Source organism: Mytilus edulis, chromosome 2 (genome assembly GCF_963676685.1).
Source record: "Mytilus edulis chromosome 2, xbMytEdul2.2, whole genome shotgun sequence".
In the NCBI taxonomy this organism is placed as follows: Eukaryota; Metazoa; Mollusca; class Bivalvia; order Mytilida; family Mytilidae; genus Mytilus; species Mytilus edulis.
In genome coordinates this window covers 64,930,031-64,952,414 of record NC_092345.1, presented here as the reverse complement: position 1 = coordinate 64,952,414, position 22,384 = coordinate 64,930,031, and the positions used below count along the sequence as shown (strand labels likewise).

Genomic DNA, 22,384 nt, shown 5'->3' with positions numbered 1-22,384 from the left:
CTAAAACAAAAAAAAAACTTTGGATCAGTTTGCTTTCAGTAGAATCTTCAAATTTGTTTTATAAATTTTGAAAATTATAAATACACTTACTCTTTCAACGAGTTATTTGTTTTTCTTTTATTAAAATAAAGTATATGTATTCCATTAAAACATTTGTGTTGGCCAACAATGGAAAATTAGGAGCATTTGTTGGCTTCCCACTTTTTTTTCATCATAATTGTAATATCTGTTGTATTCTTTTTTATTTTCCATGTTGAATGACTTGAACTGAACTTATAATCTTCTTTTACAGGAAGACGTCGTGGGATTGTTGCTTGTACATGGAGCAGACCCAAAACTCTACGGAAACAATGGTAGACAGCCGATACATGTAGCTGCCGCTCATTCTGCTGCCATCATAGAGAAGCTAGTTGAGGTCGGCTGTGACGTAAATACTCAGGATCCAATCCACGGGGATACACCTCTTCATGTTGCATGTTCGATGTGTTGTACAGAAACAGTAGAGGCTTTAATCAGATGTGGTGCTAAATTCAACATTTTAAATCACCAAGGAGAAACACCTTTACATAAATTGCTCAAATTTGCAACTGACAATCACGATTTTCACTCGCAAAGTAGACAAAAACTTGCCAAATATCTAGTCAAGCTTGGATTTAAGGTTACGGCGCAAAGCAAAGTGCGTACGTCAAAAAATAAACGAGGAAGGGATAAAGTGTACGATGTTTACACAAACTTGATGAGCTCATCAAAAAGTGTTTTTACATTACAGCATCTATGCAGGTTAAAGACTCGTGACAGTATACACACTCAGACACCAAACGCTAGCATAGATTCTTTAGACATTCCCGTCAGTCTGAAAACGTATCTGAAGTTTGGTAATGAGTTCCAGTGATTTCAAATGATCTGTTATCTTTTTAATCAATACATGAATGTTAATTTATTTTTTAGTTGGGAGATTTGTAATAACATATTTTTTATGATATTTTGATATATTTGATGTATGCTTGATATACTGCAAGTCTCTTTTATTCCACAGTGGTTTTCCACTGAAGAGTAAATATTATGAAATTGTTTTGTATGAATTTCAGCGAAGAAGAATTTTTATATTGATCTATTCAGCCAATGTCTTTCAATTAAATGTACTAATTTTAAATTAATTTTTCTTAGTTTTTCTGTTAATAACAGAATCTCGTCGTATTCTTCATGTGCCCGTCATAAGCCATGTAGAAACATGTAGACCATGCAGTGGTTGGTGCCGGTTGCTTTCAATCATCAGTTTTAAAATTTGATGCTTTCAGCTTCAGATGTTTTTCTCTTGAATAGTTTCAAATTTTGTTGTCTGAGGGCCTCTTATTTCTTGAAATACGTTAGGCATTTTGAACATTGTGTCGGATGGCCATACAATACGATGACCTCTATATGTTAATATCTTTGTTGCATGTGCTGTGGCGGATACTTGTCTAAGTGACAATCACACATTGACAAATACCATATTTTAATACCGATGCATTGTGAACGGGGGTTAACGTATCTTTCTGATATATCTATTAAATGATAAAATAAGTAATTGATCCATCTATATTTGTTTACTTATATTAGGAAGTTTAAATATTAAATTACATCTCCAAACAAGTCTTAAATGCCTAATACTGATTGGATAGCGACTTGAAAGGCTTCAAATCTCGTTCATTCGAACAAAATCCGGACATCTTTCATTTTTTTTTTATATAAATAAGGCCGTTAGTTTTCTCGTTTGAATTGTTTTACATTGTCTTATCGGGGCCTTTTATAGCCGACTATGCGGTATGGGCTTTGCTCATTGTTGAAGGCCGTACGGTGACCTATAGTTGTTAATGTCTGTTTCATTTTGGTCTCTTGTTGACTGGTGTCTCATTGGTAATCATACCACATCTTCTTTTTGTATACTTACCATATTCGGTAATAAACTTACCAGAAAAACAAAGCTGTACAGAGAATTTCAGTTCGAACGAACTTTAGAAAATCTACGGTAACCTGCATGAACCTTAAATATTCGAAGGTATAGGAATTCTTGTTGTTTGCAATACCGGTTTCTGAAACAAACATTTTTTATATACGCATGCAGAGTAATATTAATTCAGTCGACTATATCGCACACAGCGTTTCAATACGGAAGCCGTAAGGGGACACACAAAACATTAGAAAATATTTTTTTTAATTCGAGATCACGATAAAACATTACCGTTTTACCGAGATCTCGATAAAAAATATATCGTTATCTCGAGAAAACGAAATTGTTATATCGAGATCTCGATAAAAAATATATCGTTATCTCGAGAAAACGAAACTGTTATATCGAGATCTCGGATTATTAAATCGTTATCTCGGTTTAATATATCGAGATCTCGATAAAAAATATATCGTTATCTCGAGAAAACTAAACTGTTATATCGAGATCTCGGATTATTATATCGTTATCTCGAGAAAACGAAACTTTAATAAATCGTTATCTCGAGAAAACGAAACTGTTATATCGAGATCTCGGATTATTAAATCGTTATCTCGGTTTAATATATCGAGATCTCGATAAAAAAATATATCGTTATCTCGAGAAAACGAAACTGTTATATCGAGATCTCGGATTATTATATCGTTATCTCGAGAAAACGAAACTTTAATATATCGTTATCTCGAGAAAACGAAACTGTTATATCGAGATCTCGGATTATTAAATCGTTATCTCGGTTTAATATATCGAGATCTCGATAAAAAATATATCGTTATCTCGAGAAAACGAAACTGTTATATCGAGATCTCGGATTATTATATCGTTATCTCGAGAAAACGAAACTTTAATATATCGTTATCTCGAGAAAACGAATCTGTTATATCGAGATCTCGGATTATTAAATCGTTATCTCGGTTTAATATATCGAGATCTCGATAAAAAATATATCGTTATCTCGAGAAAACGAAACTGTTATATCGAGATCTCGGATTATTATATCGTTATCTCGAGAAAACGAAACTGTTATATTGAGATCTCGGATTATTATATCGTTATCTCGGATTATTTAATCGAGATCTCGGATTGCTAGTTATCACGTGTTAACTGATAACAAAATGGCGGATCAAGAGGTGGCAGGCAACCCGGCGGAAGGAGTAAGTATGATTTGTCTGTTTCAAAGCTTGTTTGAATGACTGTTCACTCGATATGCATGATAAAGAAGCACGGAAAGTTACTTCCAATATTTGATACGATAAGGATGTTTCACTATTATAGGTGCATTCACATAGGAATATATGATACGGGTAAGAAATCTGTATGGCAATATGTGAGTGAAGCAATTTCACAAATTCGTCAATTAGTCAATTTTTACAGCAAACAAACATGTCTTATGTTGAACTTGTACTGTTACACCACTGTCCCAGGTTAAGGGAGGGTTGGGATCCCGCTAACATGTTTAACCCCGCCACATTATGTATGTATGTGCCTGTCCCAAGTCAGGAGCCTGTAATTCAGTGGTTGTCGTTTGTTGTTGTGTTACATATAGAAAAGAAGAGGGGTATGATTGCCAATGAGACAACTCTCCACAAGGGACCAAAAATGACACAGAAATTAACAACTATAGGTCACCGTACGGCCTTCAACAATGAGCAAATCCCATACCGCATACTCAGCTATAGAAGGCCCCGATATGACAATGTAAAACAATTCAAACAAATATGTAACACATAAAACCAAAATATTTGTTTTTCGTTCATTTATTTATACATTAATTAGGCCCTTAGTTTTCTTATTTGAATTGTTTTACATTTGTCATTTCGGGGCCTTTTATAACTGACTATGCGGTATGGGCTTTGCTCATTGTTGAAGGCCGTACGGTGACCTGCATTTGTTAATTTCTATGTCATTTGATCTCTTGTGAAGAATTGTGTCATTGGCAATTACACCACATCTTCTTTTTTTATATGGTAAATATAAAAAAGAAGATGTGGTGTAATTGTCAATTCTTATTTTATTTCAAAGTGTTTTGTTTTGTATGTTTCATTTCTTGTTTTAATAGGACCCTAACATGCATGCATTTAATTATGCGGCAAGCATGGTCATGATGGCCGTCTTGTATTGTTTATTTATGTTTTGGGATGGTTAACTTTCTGTTAGAAAGACCCGTCACGGCCTGTCTTTGAAACTATATAAGCAAATGCTCACATTAATCTGTCACGGCCGAAACAATGTGCTAATATGTCCTCCTCTACAGCATACCTTATTATATGGTGATGCTCCTTAGTAGGAGGTATTATACACATACAATAAGGTTCGTATCTTTCCCCTTTATTATACTTCCCATGAACTAGGTAAGACGTAAAGACATGTTAGAATATAGCGTTTTCACCACTATTTTTGCAGAAAGTTTGCAGTCACTTGGACACATTCAAGATGTTAAGTGATCAGCCATACTCAGTTCTATAAAGGACCGACCATTTAAATCTAAAACAGGGGGGGGGGGGGGGGCTTTTGTTTAAAATTCCGAAACAAACAACACTTATAATTTATGATCCTGAATTTTCACGAAAAAGATCAGTCCAAATAATTATGACGTCTGGCAAAGCTATTTTAATTTTTTTTTTCTGGGACGCCTTCCTACGTCTATGACGTCTGGCAAGGCTATTTTAATTATTTTTTTCTGGGACGATTTCCTATCACCATGATCACCAAGGATTTGTATTGTCTTACTATATAAATCCTTGCTATGACGTAGGAAGGCGTCCCAGAAAAAAATTAAAATAGCCTTGCCTTAGGAAGGTGTCCCAGAGAAAAAAATTAAAATAGCCTTGCCAGACGTCATAATTATTTGGACTAGAAAAAGACTAATTTGATAGAGGATCTTTTCTGAGGTGGCATTATGCTGTATGAAAATATCTTTCATACAGAATAATAATGCCACCTCAAAGAATAATTAAATGTTCTGGCATGATCTCACCAACGTTATAAATCCTTATTCTTACTGAGAAAAATAAATCAAATCCCCCCTCCTCACCCCCGCATTTCAAGTTAAATGGTAACAGGACCGTTTCACTCTAGTTACATGCTTGCCCTGGCCTAGGTCAGTTTGCGGTGAGTTCGTTCCCCCATGGATTTCGTTTGCCCTAGGTTCGTTAGCAATTAAAAATACTTTAATATTGAAGTCTTCAATTTTTTCTAAAAACCCTGTGTTAGTTATATCTTTAAAGTCATAAGAAACCTCAAATTAAAAAAAAATCATGCATATGTTTTTTATAACTAAATGGATAGTTATCATTATACAACTTATGTACATATATACTTTTTTCTGAGGGAAATTCTTTAATTTGTCCACATTTAGAAGAAGTTTACTTATTATACCCCACGCAACGGGTTGCGGAGGGTATAATGTTTTTGACCCGTCCGTCCGTCCGTCAGTCCTGTTTCTTGTCATCGCAACTCCTCTCAAACCACACAACAGAATTTCAACAAACCTTTTCAGATAATAAGGACATACTATGTAGTTGTGCATATCGACGGGAAATTGCTATTCAATTTTTTTTCTAGGAGTTACGCCCCTTTGAACTTATTTACTTTAATGTACTACTGCAACAGTTTGTCATCGCAACTCCTCTCAAACCACACAACAGAATTTCACGAAACCTTTTCAGATAATAAGGACATACTATGTAGTTGTGCATATCGACGGGAAATTGCGATTCAATTTTTTTTCTAGGAGTTACGCCCCTTTGAACTTATTTACTTTAATGTACTACTGCAACAGTTTGTCATCGCAACTCCTCTCAAACCACACAACAGAATTTCATGTAACCTTTTCAGATAATAAGGACATACTACGTAGATGTGCATATCGACAGGAAATTGCGATTCAATTTTTTTTCTAGGAGTTATGCCCCTTTGAACTTATTTACTTTAATGTACTACTGCAACAGTTTGTCATCGCAACTCCTCTCAAACCACACAACAGAATTTCATGAAACCTTTTCAGATAATAAGGACATACTACGTAGATGTGCATATTGACAGGAAATTACGATTCAATTTTTTTCCAGGAGTTACGCCCCTTTGAACATATTTGCCCAATATACTACTGCAACCTTTTGTCATCGCAACTCCTCTCAAACCACACAACAGTATTTCATGAAACCTTTTCAGATAATAAGGACATACTTTGTAGATGTGCATATCGACAGGAAATTATGATTCAATTTTTTTTCTAGGAGTTGCACCCCTTTGAACTTATTTGTTTCAATGTACTTCTGCAACAGTTTGTCATCGCAACTCCTCTGAAACCACACAACATAATTTCATAAAAACTTTGTAGATAATAAGGACAAACTATGTGCATATTGACAGGAAATTATGACTCAATTTTTTTTTCTTATACAATTTTTTTTTCTTACACATATTTTATTTCTCCAATGACAATGTGGGGACGTGGGGTATGTGAGCGTGCTCACTAAGGTTCTTTAATTTTTAATTGCTTGCTTCCAGGAAGCAATTCGCCGATATATTTTCCATATGCATAGTGACCTGAGCGTAACCCTCCTCGTAAAAATCCGGTGATCGCAATACGCAAGGGTCTGTCATTAAAATAAACAATTATCTAATTGTACATGTTAAAAACGTGCTCAATACCCATGCTTTTTGTTATTTGTTTACTATAAGGTGACAATCGGTAAACTTCGGCTTTAAAACACGGCATTTAGTGAGCAGCCATATTTGTTAAATCATAACAGACAGAGAGAAAAAAAATTGACGATTATACGATATATTTGCGTAAAAAATGACAAAATCGTGCACCATGCATTCCATGTGCACAGAGTTCTAAGTTTATGATATATACATGCATTGGTTCAAGAATTGGATAAACATTATTTTTCACCACTCACTGGTTTCATATGACTTTAAGATCACCCTCTGTGTTTTAAAGCAGATTTATCTCATTTGGAAAGGAATATGAAAGAAAAAAATTATAATTTGTCTTATTATATTAAAAAAAATTATCAAACAAAGGAATGTTAAATTATTGATAATCCCTGAAATAATATTAGGGAGTTTGTAGAATAATCATTCAAATGTTCAGTGAGTGTAAAATCAGTCATTTTCAGGGATTATATATAATTACTAATGATTTCAGTGATTCTACATATTCCCTGAAAAATCAGGGATTCTACATAATCCCTGATTATATAAATTCACTGTAACATAAATATACATAGACATGATAGATATAGGAAGATGTGGTATGAGTGCCAATTAGACAACTCTCCATCCAAATAACAATTTATAAAAGTAAACCATTATAGGTCAAGGTACGGCCTTCAACATGGAGCCTTGGCTCACATGGAACAGCAAGCTATAAAGGGCACCAAAAATTAGTAATGTAAAACCATGTATATATGAAGAGGAAATACATGGTGTCTGTTCTCTCTGAGTTAATGAATAAAATGTATAAATGTAAGCAAATACAGAACGCGATAAGTCAAGGCACACCTTGATTTAAAGTCTCAATACAGTAAAACAAATTTATGAAGGGAAAAAAAATCACAAAGCACACAAACGTATATACATGTAAAACAATTTAGACATGTTAGACAATACAATAAAATTGTATCACAGAGATTATATAACTTACAGATAAATTAAATGATAGAAAATATACAGCAAAAACAAGATAAAAAGTTGGTGAAATTTCCAACAAACAATAAAATATATGAAACATGCATGTGCGTGAACAGACCTAGGACGAAATAGGACGAACAAGAAGTAGAGTGAACAGGTCCTAGGGCAACGTGAATTAGAACAAACAGACCCGGATTCAAGTTCAAATAAAGGACCGACCATTTAACTTCAGGGGGCCTTGTCCGGAAATAAATATTTATAATATCCTGAAATTTGAGGGAAAAAATTATTTGTCCAGGAAGGGTGGAATAAACTGATCTCAACATGCTCAAAGAGAAAATTTGGCCTCCAAGGTACAGACCATTTAATTTTTTCTTAGATAAAATTATCCTGGCCGTAAGTTTGCCGAAAAAAAAATCTGGGTCCACATGAAAAGACAACCAATCCCCCCCCCCCCTGAAAAATCAAATGGTCCATGGATGCAACAGTTCTGCCCTTATCCAAAATAGCTGGATTAACTGTAAATTCCTGTATCTTGAGAACAAAATGCTTTGTTTCGATGTGTGCAAAAAATAAATAAAATTTCACGCACTGAAATTTTCTGACTCAACAGAGTATTATTTGCCTACGGTCCTTTCTGTCCAGATTTTACACACAGACAGTTAGTGTGTATTCATTGTGACATGTCCACGTTCTATGTGCCATCCCGGTTCCATCAATCACTGAAAGCAGAGGACTCCCTAGATCCACATTCTCACTACTGACCTACAGAACTAGAACTCTGTGCTATGGATATTGCGGTTCCGTGTGCCAGGATACCCGGCGTGAATATGAAATAGTCTGAAGTACATGTAAGCATGTTTAATTCAGGCCTGGTTGAGTATTACTTAATCAGCCATAACCCTAAAACTAAAGTAAAGTTTTCCATACGATTATCTGTTTCTCAAATGGGGAACATCTTTTCTCCCATTCTTGGCGAATTTCCATATTTTTGCGCAGCGGTCTGATTTAATATTATTTAATTGAATTCAAAGGTATGTGTTTTCTCCGTGGAAGAGTTGTTGCCCCTGATAAGCGTTATTTATCGATTTTTTAAATTTGATTGTTTTTATTTATTGACTACTGCCCTGGATTTTTGCTCATCAGTTCGGTAATTTTGTTATTACTCTTGATTTGTAATGATCATATTGAAATTTGTCTTTGTTTTACAGAAAGAAATGGATGACTACTGTGAAGTGATTCAGTTTCTAAAAGATCGACATGCATCAGATGAATCAATACAAAAAATTAGAGAAGAGAAGGTACATCATCATTATTACATGTATATTCACATTTTAATACACAATACTACATTATAATGCCAGGTTTTGACATTAATGTACTGTCATGACTATAATAACATGTACACTATGCTTAAACGACTTAAGTTACCCACAGCCCAAGATGGAGATGCCTTTCGTCAGTACGAAATTTGTCTTCTATATGATAACAATACCATGAATGAATGCATCACTTAAAACACTCAAATTGAAAAGTTGTATCAATCGTTTAGGGAAACTCCTTATCTTAACAGGTGATTAAATACTAAAAAATAAACAATCACAGCACGAGTTTCGAAAACACTTACATATGACTTAAGCTGTCTGCAACTTCAAAAAAACTTGTCCTAAATCTTTTCATTTTACCAATAGGGATGTCCGTAACATTCAAAGAATCGATATACGTGGATATAAAGTTAAAACATAAAATTGAGAATGCATCGAATATATAATCAGAAATGAAGTAGATTTCTAGTATGATATAATTCATTGTATTGATGAAAGACAAAATCGGGATTATAATTTGAAAAAAATAATGATAAATCCGTAAAACTCTGATATGATTTTGTATACTGGCTACCCCAGGATAGCTACTGGATATGTTCTCTTTTCTCTTGGTTATTTTGATCCATATCGTAATAATGTATAAAAAAAAAGTCACATGACAATTATTAAAGGTTCAGCCATAAAGAGTATATTCAAAAGACACTCATTTCCACTAATTAGAAACAAAAACAATTATATTAATAATCTCTGATACTATACAGAGGAAAAATACAAAACATACTAGGAAACATTCATAAAACAACCATTACACTATAACTAACTAGCGAGATGTATAAATACCGAGCCGCGTCAAAGAGTAATCACCAAAATAAACATTAAAAAAAGAAAGAGAGGGGTGAGTAAATAAACAGACAACTAAACTCCAAAATGTAAAACAGCATGACAAAGCCATGGTCCAAAGCGAAAAACGGTTACAAGACACACAGTAATCAATAAAAGTGAAAACACAGACAAAAATGGCCAGGATCAAGTTCCACAAACCCTTACAAAAAAAAAGTATGATGCTATTTATAATTCAATCACATTTGGTGGTGAATGACCATTATAAACAGCCGTGAAGGTTACAAATAAGGGGTTTCATAGTGTTTATTATCCTTTAATTGTTGAAATTATAACTCTTAAAATTTTGAAATCAAAAGTTACCCACATCTGAAAATAAAGTTACAGACAGTCTGCTGAGATTCGATAAAAAAAGTTAGGGATGTCATGCATTTTTTAAAGTCGGCCTTGTGCTTTAGTGAACTCTAAATTAACAAGTAAATGGTAATTGTAAGTGATTTCGTTATTCAAGAATCCTATAAATATTTACATACTGCATGAAAAACGTTGCAAAAGGTAGATTTTGTATGAATTAGATATCAACGAGTTATAAAAGAGTCCGCCATCTTTTGCTGTGGGTAACATTAAACACAGTGATGTATAGGTTACCTCCTGTAAGAGTCACTGTACATGTATGTTGTTGATAAACTAACATTAATCAGGCGGTTAGTTTTTTCGTTTGAATTGTTTTACATGTCCTTTAGGGGCCTTTATAGCTGACTATGCGGTACAGGCTTTGCTCATTGTATGAGGCCGTATGGTGACCTATAGTGATTAACTTCTGTGTCAGTCATTTGGTCTCTTGTGAAGAGTTGTCTCATTGACAATAACACCACACTTTCTTTTTTATATGTAAGGCCTGAGGTGGAGAGCTGAATTAAATGTATAGAGTAAATACAGGGTCAGTAACATAGAGTGATTGTTATCGACATCATTCTGTCCATTTTGTTTATCTGTTAAGTTATCAAAAGTATGAAGCCACTAAAGGGATTTTGACGAAACATTGCCATAATCCTCTTTATGGTATATCTTCTTAAAAAATTGTGTCACACATAGCCATTTTCCTAAAAACATGGCTGCCGTTACTAAAAAATAGACCTTGGAGATGTGGACAGCCTATTTGGCCATATCTTGGACTATTATACTAAAAAATAAAAAAATGCTTATCCAAGCAATCACCTATGAATATGACTTTACAACAAACCGAACTTGCGTATCTCTTTTCAATCAAAAGTTATAAGACATTTTATGAATCATATACTTTAATACCGTCTTCGGTTAACCTTCGTATGTCCATCTTTTGCTATCGTATATACTTTCGGCACCCTCGTATAGACTTCGTTATTCATCGTACTTGCTTCGGTCACTTTTGGGTATTTTAAAGAGATCGGGACCAACTTCGTACGAACTTACAATTTTCGCATTCGGGTGTCCATCGTATATAAAAATCGGGACAGTGTGACGCGGCCATAAGTGAATTGTTATTTTAATTGTTATACATTCAAATTGCTAAATGAACACCCTAAGGGGTCATGCCATTTACATTTATAGAATTGAAAGGGAAGATTAGTGTTACATAAACAAATCTGTGTTCTAATCTGAATAATTACTTATTAATTAGTGACGGTACATATACATAAATTTAAATGTATTTTTTTTCTTACTTCTTAATAAGAGTTGTACTTATTTGAAAAAACAAGAATGTGTTATATTAGGGGTAATAGACCTGTAAATGTCAGTTTTCCCAACTGAAATTATTTCTACAATTATAGCTTTTCTCTCTGGTCAATACTTATAGCTTAATATATGGGTAAATCTATATCGCCCCGGTTATTATCCCAAGACTCCAATATCAGCCTGAGACGTAGTCGAGGGCCGATATGGGAAGAGAGATGATAGTCGTGCTGATATGGATTTACCCATATATTAATCTATTCATCATATTCTTCCGACAATAAGGTAGAATAACATTGGAAGCTGATATGGATTTTCTGCCCTGGTTGATACGGCCATATTAGCCTGGGTAGTGACGTCATTGGGCTGGTACAGGGTTATCAGTCCAGGTTTTGCAAATACGGCTTGTCTCCTTCCAATCGTTACACATGTGCAAAAAGCACTGTATAAGGCATGACGTATATGATGAGAGATTGTATCTGCCTGACAAATGAATATCAACACTTGTTACAGGCCAAAGTCCAATGTTGATATACATCTGGCATTTGGATATAATAACCTTGTATTGACCTGAGAGGAAAACTACAATTGTTATATTATCAATAAAAAATAACAAATCTTAGATTGCTCAACTATTTATGGTAACATACTGCATCGATTGTTCAATTTGATTATGTATTATGTTTTTGCTCACCTGAAGCAAAGGGTCATCATGGTCATGTGAGCTATCACGCTACCATCATTTGTCATCTGTCATATTAGATTACCGGTAATGATATATTACATTGTCCCATGGAAGACTTCCATGATTGTCCTATCAAAATCTTTGTCACAAAACAAATGCTCTGGTATCATTTGTCCAGTAACTCACACTTACACAACCACTATAACAGTTTAAGGTGCTGGCTCATACATGCAATAATTCTATTATTTTTTTTATAATTTTGTAGGTCGATCCCCAGACTTTGCTGGACATGACTGATACCGACCTGCACAAGTTCCTTATGATAAGTTATGGAGATATCCATGCAGCAAAACGTCATTTTAAGACAAAAGTACAAAATGTTAAAAAAAATCAAAGAACAGAAGGTCTGTTCCATAAATTTAGGAAAAAAATGGGACGCAAAGTGAAACATGATAAGTCATCAGACAGTGACCACAATGTCAGTGAGGAAGACAGCAAATGTTCCTATGAAAAAAAGAACAAAAGAAAGAAAAAAGAAAAAAATGCCCATGAAGAGGACACAAGACCCACTAACAGAAGTGAAAAGCTCAAAGGAAATGACAATGCCAAAAAGCACGAGAGGAGGATTGAAATTGGGTGGTTTGATTACGATTACAGAAGTAGTGAATATCGTCAAGTCAGGACACCAAATGGTGGAGGCGCAAGATACATCAATGCACGTAAGACCTGGAGGCAGGATGATATCCTGCAACATGGGAAGAAGGTATTTTTCCTGAATGGCAAATCGAAAAGAGGAAAAGTAACAGAATTTCAATATGAAGTCAGAAATTTTATGGGAGACAGAATGGACAATGATTGCACAATTGGAGACCTATATACTTTGACAGGATCAAAACTTCTACGATTTTACATATACAGCAAGAAGTTACCAACAACTGCTGTGGGCTGTTCTGAAATGGAATCTCCATCTGATGATAGTTTACCTGATCCCAAATTACTACAAGTAAATAAACACGTTTCAACTGCAGCTGCAGGCAAAGGCGCTAACTTATCTTCTGATAAATTTAATCCATCAAATGATTCACCTTCAGAGACTTCATCATTAACTCCACAAACAGTCCAGCTAAGAGTTAATGAAGATGATACTTTTGTCATTTCTGGTCAACCTTCTGGCAATAATATGATGCTGGTGGCATTGAATCCATATGCAGATATAGTGCCACATGATATATCAGTTGACAGTTATAATGAAACATTGCCGCTAAATTTGCCAGTAAGTCCAATTGAAAATGATGATGAATCATCAAATGATTTAGTTCAGAATTTGTTTAACTTTGTAGAGGACCGTGTTGAGACACCATCCCAACTGATTCCTTCAAATGAGCCACAAGATTTGATAATCTCTTTAAATGAGCCGCCCCTCCAGCAGCCCATTCCAAATGAACCACTGGTTGTGCCTAATATATTACTATATTCGGACGAGGAACATACCAAGAGAGTGATTAAGATTCATAAAAGCAACACATTTTGTGAGTTGATAGACTTATTTCGGGACAAAACTCTAGATCTTGGACAATGTGAAGTAATAAGGATTATGGATAATGGGAAAGAGGAAGCAGGGGAAGGGATTGGTATTCTCAGAGACATATTTACTGATTTTTGGGACACATTTTATTTGAGATGTTGCGAGGGTAATTCTACAAAAGTCCCTATATTACGTCATGACATGCAACGTGAACATTGGGAGTCAGTAGCCTCTATTATTTGTAATGGGCTTCAATTTGGATATTTTCCAATCAAAATAAGTTTGGCAATTTTTGAAGATGCTATGTATGGGAAAACAGAAGTAGATTTGGTTGAAACCTTCCTACAGTATATACCTTACCCAGATAAAGTGACTATTCAGTATGCTTTAGAAGGATTTAATGTTGAAATTGGAGAGCTGATTGATGTGCTGGAGGTCTATAATTGCAAAAAGTACCCAAATGCAGAAAATATCAAACGTTTGATAGAAGAAATAGCGCATAAAGAAATTTTACAAGAACCAAAATTTGTGATTGAATGTTGGAAAGATATATTCCGTAATAAACTTTCAGTGAACAGAAAAGAATTGGTCCAACTATATGAAAACAAGAACCCAACAGTTGCAAAAGTGTTGAAACTTCTAAAGTTTCCTGATGTTCTTGAACTTAAAGAACAGATTGTGGCTGGTTATCTTAAAAAGTTTATAAAAAGTTTAGACGAGAAAGGACTTCAAAACTTTATGCGTTTTTGTACTGGATCAAACCTCATGTGTTACCAATTAAATGTAGCATTTAGTATGCTTTCAGGTTTTGAGAGGAGACCCACAGCTCAGACTTGTGGGAATATGCTACAACTGCCATCTTGTTATGAGTCTGTTGCTGACCTCAGAGAAGACTTTATGAACATATTCAAAACAAACATGTGGGAGATGGATTATGTTTAGTCACTTCTTTGATTGAAGTTTGGACATTCCTTTCTTTTGCCTTTATCACTTACATTCAATAAGTTGGTATTGTATGATTTCATGTAATGATTCAAAGAAGAATCGACAAAATGTAAATTTGTCAGGGACTAAATGCACATTGTTTTAAGATTGTATTGTATGATTTCATGTAATGATTCAAAGAAGAATCAACAAAATGTAAATTTGTCAGGGACTAAATGCACATTGTTTAACCATGCTTACAGCAATGCTAGATCACTGCAGCATCCTTTGAGTGACTGGCCTGACTGAATCTAGATATGTTTAACTGAAGATTATAAATGTAGAGTGTATACTTGTCTCAACAAAATAAACATGCATGGTTCAAATGGCATTAAAATATGTCATTTGAAGTTAATCCCACCTCTTGCATTTTTAGGTCACCAGTCTGAAAGTATTATCGATATGGGTCAACTATCCATCATAAACATATTAAAATCTTTGACCCTGTAAAAATCAAAAGGGTCCTGATCTTAACTAGGTAAACATAATCTAAAGGGTTTACTAACAATGTTCAAATGGCTTGAAATAGATCATGAGGTTAGACTCAGTATTTGTAAAGCAGTAAAGCTATCAAAATATTGGTCAGCATATTAATTACATTGCTCCAATGTCTCGTCTTGGGAGATATGTCCCTTTTTTGCCTTTTTTTTTAATAAGCTGTAGGAGTACTTTCTGAAAGTATCAGAGTAGTTTCCAGCAACTGGGGTAATTTTAGGCATGTAACCAATAAATAACCTTTCCACCATTATTTTAACTCGTTGACACTTACTTTTATTCAGTGTGAATTACACTTTTTTTCTGAGTCAGAGGTATTCCTGTCGAAATTTTGTTTTCATTTTTTTCAAATTTAGACCAATTTAAATAAGATCATAAAGTTTTTAGCTTTTTTTCTTTAGTAAAACTTTAATATCATATGCACTGAATGTAACTTTTTAATGTAAATATTATTAAGCAAACATGATTAAGTTTGCTTTTCAGTTCAATATATAAAATGTACTGAGTATGATGCATTACTGAGAATGGCCTGAGCCTGTATTCATAAAAATACTGAAGTTAAGATTTCCATTTAGAGTACCAGTAGACGTCCATTGCTTTTGAAGAAAAAAATGTCCTTAACAACAAATATAACCTTAAGATGTGTTATGCATACTGGCCCCCATTTTTCAGCTTTATATTATTTTGTCAGTTTTGTTGACCAAATAAAGATATTGAAGGAGATTTCATGATATTTATTGTTTAGCTTAGTATACCTAGCCGAAGACTATTTGTGCTTTTGCTTTCCATCGTATGTCGCCCGCTGTTAACATTCCGAAAATTTTCTCTCAAAAACCACTGAAGGGATTTACTTTGAACTTGGCACAGTCTATCTTTCATGTCCTTATGCTACATTTTAAGCTCACCTGACCATCAAGTTGCATCCGTCGTCCGTCGTAATCTTTTCACATTTTCATCTTCTTCTTTGAAACCACTGGAAGGATTTAAACGAAACTTTATAGGAATGTTCAGTTGAAGGTTCTTTACGAACTTACTTATTTTTGTTCTGGTCCAATGAAAAACAGGGTCGCTATAGCAAATCTTAGATTCTCATTGGCCGATTTTCTAAAATCTTCTCCTCTGAAACTGTTAGGCTAAATGTTTTGAAACTTCACAGTAATGACAAACGACAGATTTATTTGCTAATTTAGTTGCGTGGGAATATTTGAAAGCTTCCGTCCTTCCACCGAAACATTTCTTGTGGACACTCTAGAATCAGCATGCTTCGTTTGATGATAGTCCAAAACAATATCACGGATGCTTTTGAATTTCAAAGTCAGAGGTCAAGGTCGCAGTAATACTTGTAATTGTTTATGTTGTCCATATCATCCCTTTGTGGACACTTTAGAATCAACATCTTTCAATGAGTTTTGACGAGTTTTGATGATAGTCCTTTGTATCTACTCGGAAGCTATCGATTTTCAAGGTAAAAGGTCAAGGTCTCAGCGTGGGAATGGTGGTGTGTGTGCGGTGAAACGTTAGTCTGAATCATGCTTTACAGCGTTAAGAGTCGTTACTTTCAGGGTTTTTGTCTCGCCAGCGACTTCTGTCGCAGAAAGCGAGACTTAGGAATAGTGATCCGGTGGCGTTAGCGCTTGATTTAAAAGCTTTATTTTCCAGAAGGTAGATGACCTGGATAATTCATACTTTATATATAGATGCCTTATGTTACGAACTTTTCGTCTGTCATGACGATTTTCCTTGTCGTCATTTCCATGGTTCAGTAACTACTTGAGAAAAAAAATCTTTTTCTTTTGCAATGATAATTTCTCGCTTAATATAAGTAATAGGATACCCGTATATTTGATATGTACTACCTTGCAAGGTCCTCATGTCTGTCAGTCAGTTTTCACTTGGCCTCGACATCATTGCATGGATCAGTTAACAAGGTTAATGTTTGTTTATGTGTTACATATTTGTTTTTCGTTCATTTTTTTTTTTTTCATAAATAAGGCCGTTAGTTTTCTCGTTTGAATTGTTTTACAGTGTCTTATCGGGGCCTCTTATAGCTGACTATGCTGTATGGGCTTTGCTCATTGTTGAAGGCCGTACGATGACCTATAGTTGTTAATGTCTGTGTCATTTTGGTCTTTTGTGGATAGTTGTCTCATTGGCAATCATACCACATCTTTTTTATAAGTCCATATCTATGAAGCAATAGGTCTTCTATAATTGGTTGTGCAATGATTGTAAGATGTGCATGTCCAACTGGCAGGTGACATCTGACCGTGACCTCATTTTCATGATTCAGTGGTCAAAGTATATTTTTTTTGGTGTTTTGGTCTATTTTGCAGATACTATAAGTATCCAGTCATTTATATTTGGTGTATGGAATGTTTGTAAGGTGTACATATCTGTCTGTCAATAATAATCTGACCTTGACCTCTTTTTCATGGTTGACTGGCCAAATTAAAAATTTGTGATATGGTCTATTTCTCAGAAGTCAATTATATTTCGTGTATGGATTCCATTCTGGCAATAATCATTTGACCTTGACCTCAAGGTCATGGTTCATTGGCCAATGTTACATTTATCTGATTTGGCCTTCTTTCAGATACTAAAGGGATAGTATAACTATATTTGGTGTAGGGAATAATTGTAAGGTGTGTATGTCTGTTAAGTAGGTGTAAGTTGATCTTGACCTATATTTCATGGTCAAGGTTATTTTTTGAGAGGTTTATTCGGAGATACTTTTAGCAATAGGTAAACTAGATTTGTTGTATGGAATGAGTGCATGAACTACATTTCTGTCTGAAAGGGTTTATCTCACCTTCGTCTCATGTACATTGATCATTTAAATGTTAATTTATTTATAATGCTTGTGGTTTAAACTTGTTTTTTATACTTACAACATAAGTTATATTATGAACACTGGAACAGGCGAGACATTTCAGTGTGTCCACTCTTTTTCATACGAATCGAAATGTTGCTCATAGTGCTCAAAGCTATGCTAATACGACTCATGTCTATTTTTGAGGAATTTTGGACACAAGACACAAACACCTAACAAGTGAGTGAAAGAGACCGAGAGAGTCGTTGCTCGCAGGGTACCTCATACTACTCGTATGGTTGCTCATACGACTCGTGGCTTTTTCGTATGACTCGTTGGCTTGCTCATACGACTCATGGTTACATTTTGCATCGGCCACAGTCTCTCTTCTCCTCCTTTGCTGTCAAAATAACGCCAAAAGTAGGAAAAGCAAGGTTGTGAGCACGGATCAGAGCAGTGTAGATCACCGGGGGTACCGGTAATAGGAACAGAAAAGAGCCCATTGGAGCGAGAAAAAAAAAACAAAAGACAAAGGTGGGGATAAGTTGTGAGGGGAGAGCTATTTTGAGCGAAAAGAAGAAAAGAAAAAGGTTGGGATACGGTGCAAGAGAGCGCAAAAGAAGAAGAATTTTTTTTAGCAAAAAGAACAAAAGACCAACGTTTGGATACGGTGTGAGATAGAGCAAAAGAAAGAGAAGCATTGGAGAATATCTCAGAGAATTGACATACGGAACAAGATGGAACAAGTGTAATTAGCAAACAGTTGATTGACAGTTCAAGTATCAAAAGACCTATATATGTACGCACTCGGTCTGATATACAACAAAAATCATTAGCATGGTTATTTCCACGTATCATTTTGGAACGTTTACAAAGTCAAAAGCCAAGATCTTTATCAAAAAAAACTACCATATTTTGTACCTGTGTGATAGAAGAACATCGGTTACACCCATTTTCGTAAGGTACTGCTTTGTATATCACTACATGCAAATACAAAAGAGCGAGAGCATAAACCAATTTATTTATTTTGTATCTCTTTCATTTTCATAGCTGTTGAATAAACCAGCGACGCAAACTTAGGTATAGCGCTACTGACTCGTCGACGTTTTCGGGTGGTTTCAGTAGATTTTCCTCCATGTAAATGCATCCCAACTCAAAAATCTCTTCTTCGCATGGGTACTCGTCCTCTTCAGCGCATTCTGATCGACAAAAGTGTAGCACGTCGTCATCGACCTGTCGAATATGCTCATCAGCATTGAACAAGTCGGGATAAAGATACATGTTGACAGGCCGTCCATGAAAAACATACTCTCTACTTCTCCTAATATAATGAGTGTTCCATACCTGCGCAGTGTCATCTAGTTCGTTCTGTAAAAAAGACAAAGCCATTTTTCATTTTTAATCAGGACAAAAGGCCAATCAAATCACAAGATTTTCAAATGCAATCTGATTAAAATCTTCCCCATTAATTGTACACTACCGTTAGAAGTAGGGCTGATCAGTTTGTTCCAAATGTCACTGTAAAAATCCAATCTTGTTGGCGTAATTGTCTTCTCTAGGTTCTGATTGGCAAACATACATTAAGACGAAACGTCGACTGAAAGTATATGTGTCATTCTCAAAATATGTCCAGATTCAACAGCACACGATTAAAAGGTGGGAGAAGTGGGTGTTCCGGGTATGTGCACCCCCTTTTTTTTTGGAAAATTTTGTTAAATTCATGTGAAATATAGGCCAAAATCGGCAAATAGTAGCCTGGCACACCACCACCCCTCATTTGTTCTAGCACCCTTCCTTTTCAAAATTCTCGGATCGTCCCCCTTAGACGGATTTGTTATCACATAAGCAACACGACGGGTGCCGCATGTGGAGCAGGATCTGCTTACCCTTCCGGAGCACCTGAGATCACCCCTAGTTTTTTGGTGGGGTTCGTGTTGTTTATTCTTTAGTTTTCTATGTTGTGTCGTGTGTGCTGTTGTTTGTTTGTCTTTTTCATTTTTAGCCATGGCGTTGTCAGTTTGTTTTAGATTTATGAGTTTGACTGTCCCTTTGGTATCTTTCGTCCCTCTTCTACAATTTCGCGTTACCGAGAAATTCTAATGTGGGTAACTTTTTTCTATGATGTTATTTTTTTTTCTGTTCCAGATCACATTTGATATGTATGTCGTTTACGAGTTTATACGTTAAAATAGGATATTACTTATTACAAAAACTCCTATACGTTACAATCATTAGAAGTCAGGTACAATTTATGGAATAAATGCCAATCAGATACCAAATCATCGAACAATTAAAGCGTGACATACGGAGGCCGCCATGCAGCATGTACACCATGTACGACCGTCTATGTATGGTACCATAGGGCATCATGAGGATATGCCAACTTAACACCAAGGCAAACCAAATGCGAAACCTTCTCCCAGAAAGAAATTAAAAGATTAATTCAAATACAAACTCTGACAAAGGTTCCTGGCATAAGACAGGCGCACACTTAAAAATATGAGGCGGGGTTAAACGTATTTAATGCAGCCTGTCCCTGATATACCAAGATGAGAATAACGATTTTGAACAAGTAAAACGTACAATCTAAATAAGAATTAAAAAGGATCCAATTCATCGAGAAAAATCATAGACAATTTACCATGTTTACAGAAAAAGAAGACAAAACATAAATAAAAAGATTCACAAGAGAACACTCGCTGTTGCTGACAGGCAGCTCAGACAACCTAAACGACTGATAATAGAAAAAAAACCCAAGCACCTCGATATCAAATCCTTCATCCTAAAATAAATTAGTCAAATGAAGATTACTACGATGAATACGGAGTGACATTCCAATGATTTAGTAGATACAGTAGATCGTGTAATGACCTAACTGATAACTAAAATAAAACAATTTTGAAGTGTAAGCCAATTACGTAGTTATGCTCCAAGCAACGTATCAAATAATCTATATTTTCCCTTAAAATACCGTTTGTGAGGGATTGATTAAAAAACAATACATTCCTTATATCAAAATAAGAGTTTTTAACAAGTAAAACGTACAACAAAAATTGGTATCAAAAAGGATCTTTCAAAGAAAGCCTATTGCCATGAGCTCATATTGGAAGGTAAAATATTTCTACAAATAGAAAAGAAAGGTACCTGAAGTAACTGCATGCAACAAAATTGAATTAGGTTAATGTCAAGTTTGTCTCCTGAAAATTGACCTCGTTCCTGAAGGCCTTTCATCGCTGATATCCATACTTGACAGCACTTCTTTCGCAAAATGCCCCACCAGGACTCAATTCTAGTGTTCATAGTGCTTTTTCCGTAAATGAAAGGTATTGTCACTTCATCTCCAGCAAACAACGTCTGCATTACTGCAACCAGCCCATTTTCTGTGCCCATATCACCTCTCATGCTATATGGATGACCTCTATGCTCTTCTATTGCGTCTATAAAATACCTAGCTATGACTTTTGGATTACTACTAGATCTACCAACTTTGAGCCATATTATTTTCCTGGAAAACCCATCGATGCAAGCATTGATGCATAAGCCATATCTTTTCAATTTATCGTAGGAGTCCAAATGCCAACAAAAATTTGGCCCCCTTGAAAAATATTCTCTTTTTTTTAGTCTTCGCCGGGCTCTAAGATATACCCCCTCTGGATCAATTGTGTTAAGCATGAGGCTAATGTGGTCTCTTTTTATTTTAAACCCGTGCCGCTTACACTTCTGATACATCCAACGATATCCATGCGCTGGTCCGTATGAAGTGACTTGCGTATGAACAAAGTTAAATACAGATCGAATATTTGAGTAGTCTTTTCTACGAGCAAGATTCATTTCTTTTAAATACCTCTTAACCTGACGAAGTGATATACTAATGGCATGATTCATTTGTAAAATCTTGACAATATCTCTATAAAAGAATTCCATTTCAAAATATCTCTTCACCAAACGAAGCACGTTTACCTACAAAAGAAACTGTCAAGATCAAATATTTTTGTATATATCTATAATACTAAAATAACGAGGTCGAATTTGTCAGCCGTCATGGGGTAAAAATGACAAACCAAAGAATTCAACTTTATATATAGCTAATATTAGAACAATGGTGTTGATTAGAATTTACACCACTCCAGACCAGTTTGTTTTCCACATAACATTAACAAGTTCCGGGTAGAATCCGATATCGATATAAATAATATATTCACCTGTTACCTATTACCTTATCTGTACGTTGCGCATCTTACAGGCGCACCACAAAACGGTGTATTTAGGATTTTGCTATATACACGGGTCATAATCAAAGGGTTGACACTTCTAAATTCAATCATTGTCATATTGTTCCCTATTGTAGTATTTTAATCAGTATGACTATCTAAGATGT

General features: G+C 35.0%; 3 protein-coding genes across 6 annotated transcripts in view; 2 read left to right on the top strand and 1 right to left on the bottom strand.

The window, feature by feature from the left end:
• LOC139512694 (ankyrin repeat and SOCS box protein 8-like) overlaps positions 1–1,560 on the top strand; it is a 36,160-nt gene extending 34,600 nt beyond the window's left edge. For all 4 annotated transcript variants that reach the window (XR_011662318.1, XR_011662317.1, XM_071300546.1 and 1 more), the window contains one exon: positions 293–1,560. Coding sequence is in view for 2 of the 4 variants with exons in the window: in XM_071300546.1 (XP_071156647.1) it covers positions 293–892 (600 nt within the window). In the remaining 2 variants the exon portion in view is untranslated. The remainder of the gene's footprint in view (positions 1–292) is intronic.
• A 4,564-nt stretch (positions 1,561–6,124) lies between these two features.
• LOC139510964 (uncharacterized) lies at positions 6,125–14,660 on the top strand. Its single transcript, XM_071297522.1, has 2 exons — positions 6,125–8,931; positions 12,459–14,660. The coding sequence occupies exons 1-2, from the start codon at positions 8,809–8,811 to the stop codon at positions 14,658–14,660; spliced, it is 2,325 nt and encodes a 774-aa protein (XP_071153623.1). The 5' UTR covers positions 6,125–8,808.
• A 4,353-nt stretch (positions 14,661–19,013) lies between these two features.
• Positions 19,014–22,128, bottom strand: LOC139512671 (uncharacterized). Its single transcript, XM_071300461.1, has 2 exons — positions 21,151–22,128; positions 19,014–19,374 (listed from the first exon to the last, which is right to left on the bottom strand). The coding sequence occupies exons 1-2, from the start codon at positions 21,928–21,930 to the stop codon at positions 19,051–19,053; spliced, it is 1,104 nt and encodes a 367-aa protein (XP_071156562.1). The 5' UTR covers positions 21,931–22,128; the 3' UTR covers positions 19,014–19,050.
• Between the last annotated feature and the right edge of the window lie 256 nt (positions 22,129–22,384).

Excerpts from the sequence above, each read along its gene's own strand:
- LOC139510964 (XM_071297522.1), top strand. The coding sequence starts at position 8,809 with ATGATCATATTGAAATTTGTCTTTGTTTTACAGAAAGAAATGGATGAC. Across the intron at positions 8,932-12,458 it reads AAAAAATTAGAGAAGAGAAG|GTCGATCCCCAGACTTTGCT; the intron begins GTACATCATCAT and ends ATAATTTTGTAG.
- LOC139512671 (XM_071300461.1), bottom strand. The coding sequence starts at position 21,930 with ATGGAATTCTTTTATAGAGATATTGTCAAGATTTTACAAATGAATCAT. Across the intron at positions 19,375-21,150 it reads GTTGCATGCAGTTACTTCAG|AACGAACTAGATGACACTGC; the intron begins GTACCTTTCTTT and ends TCTTTTTTACAG.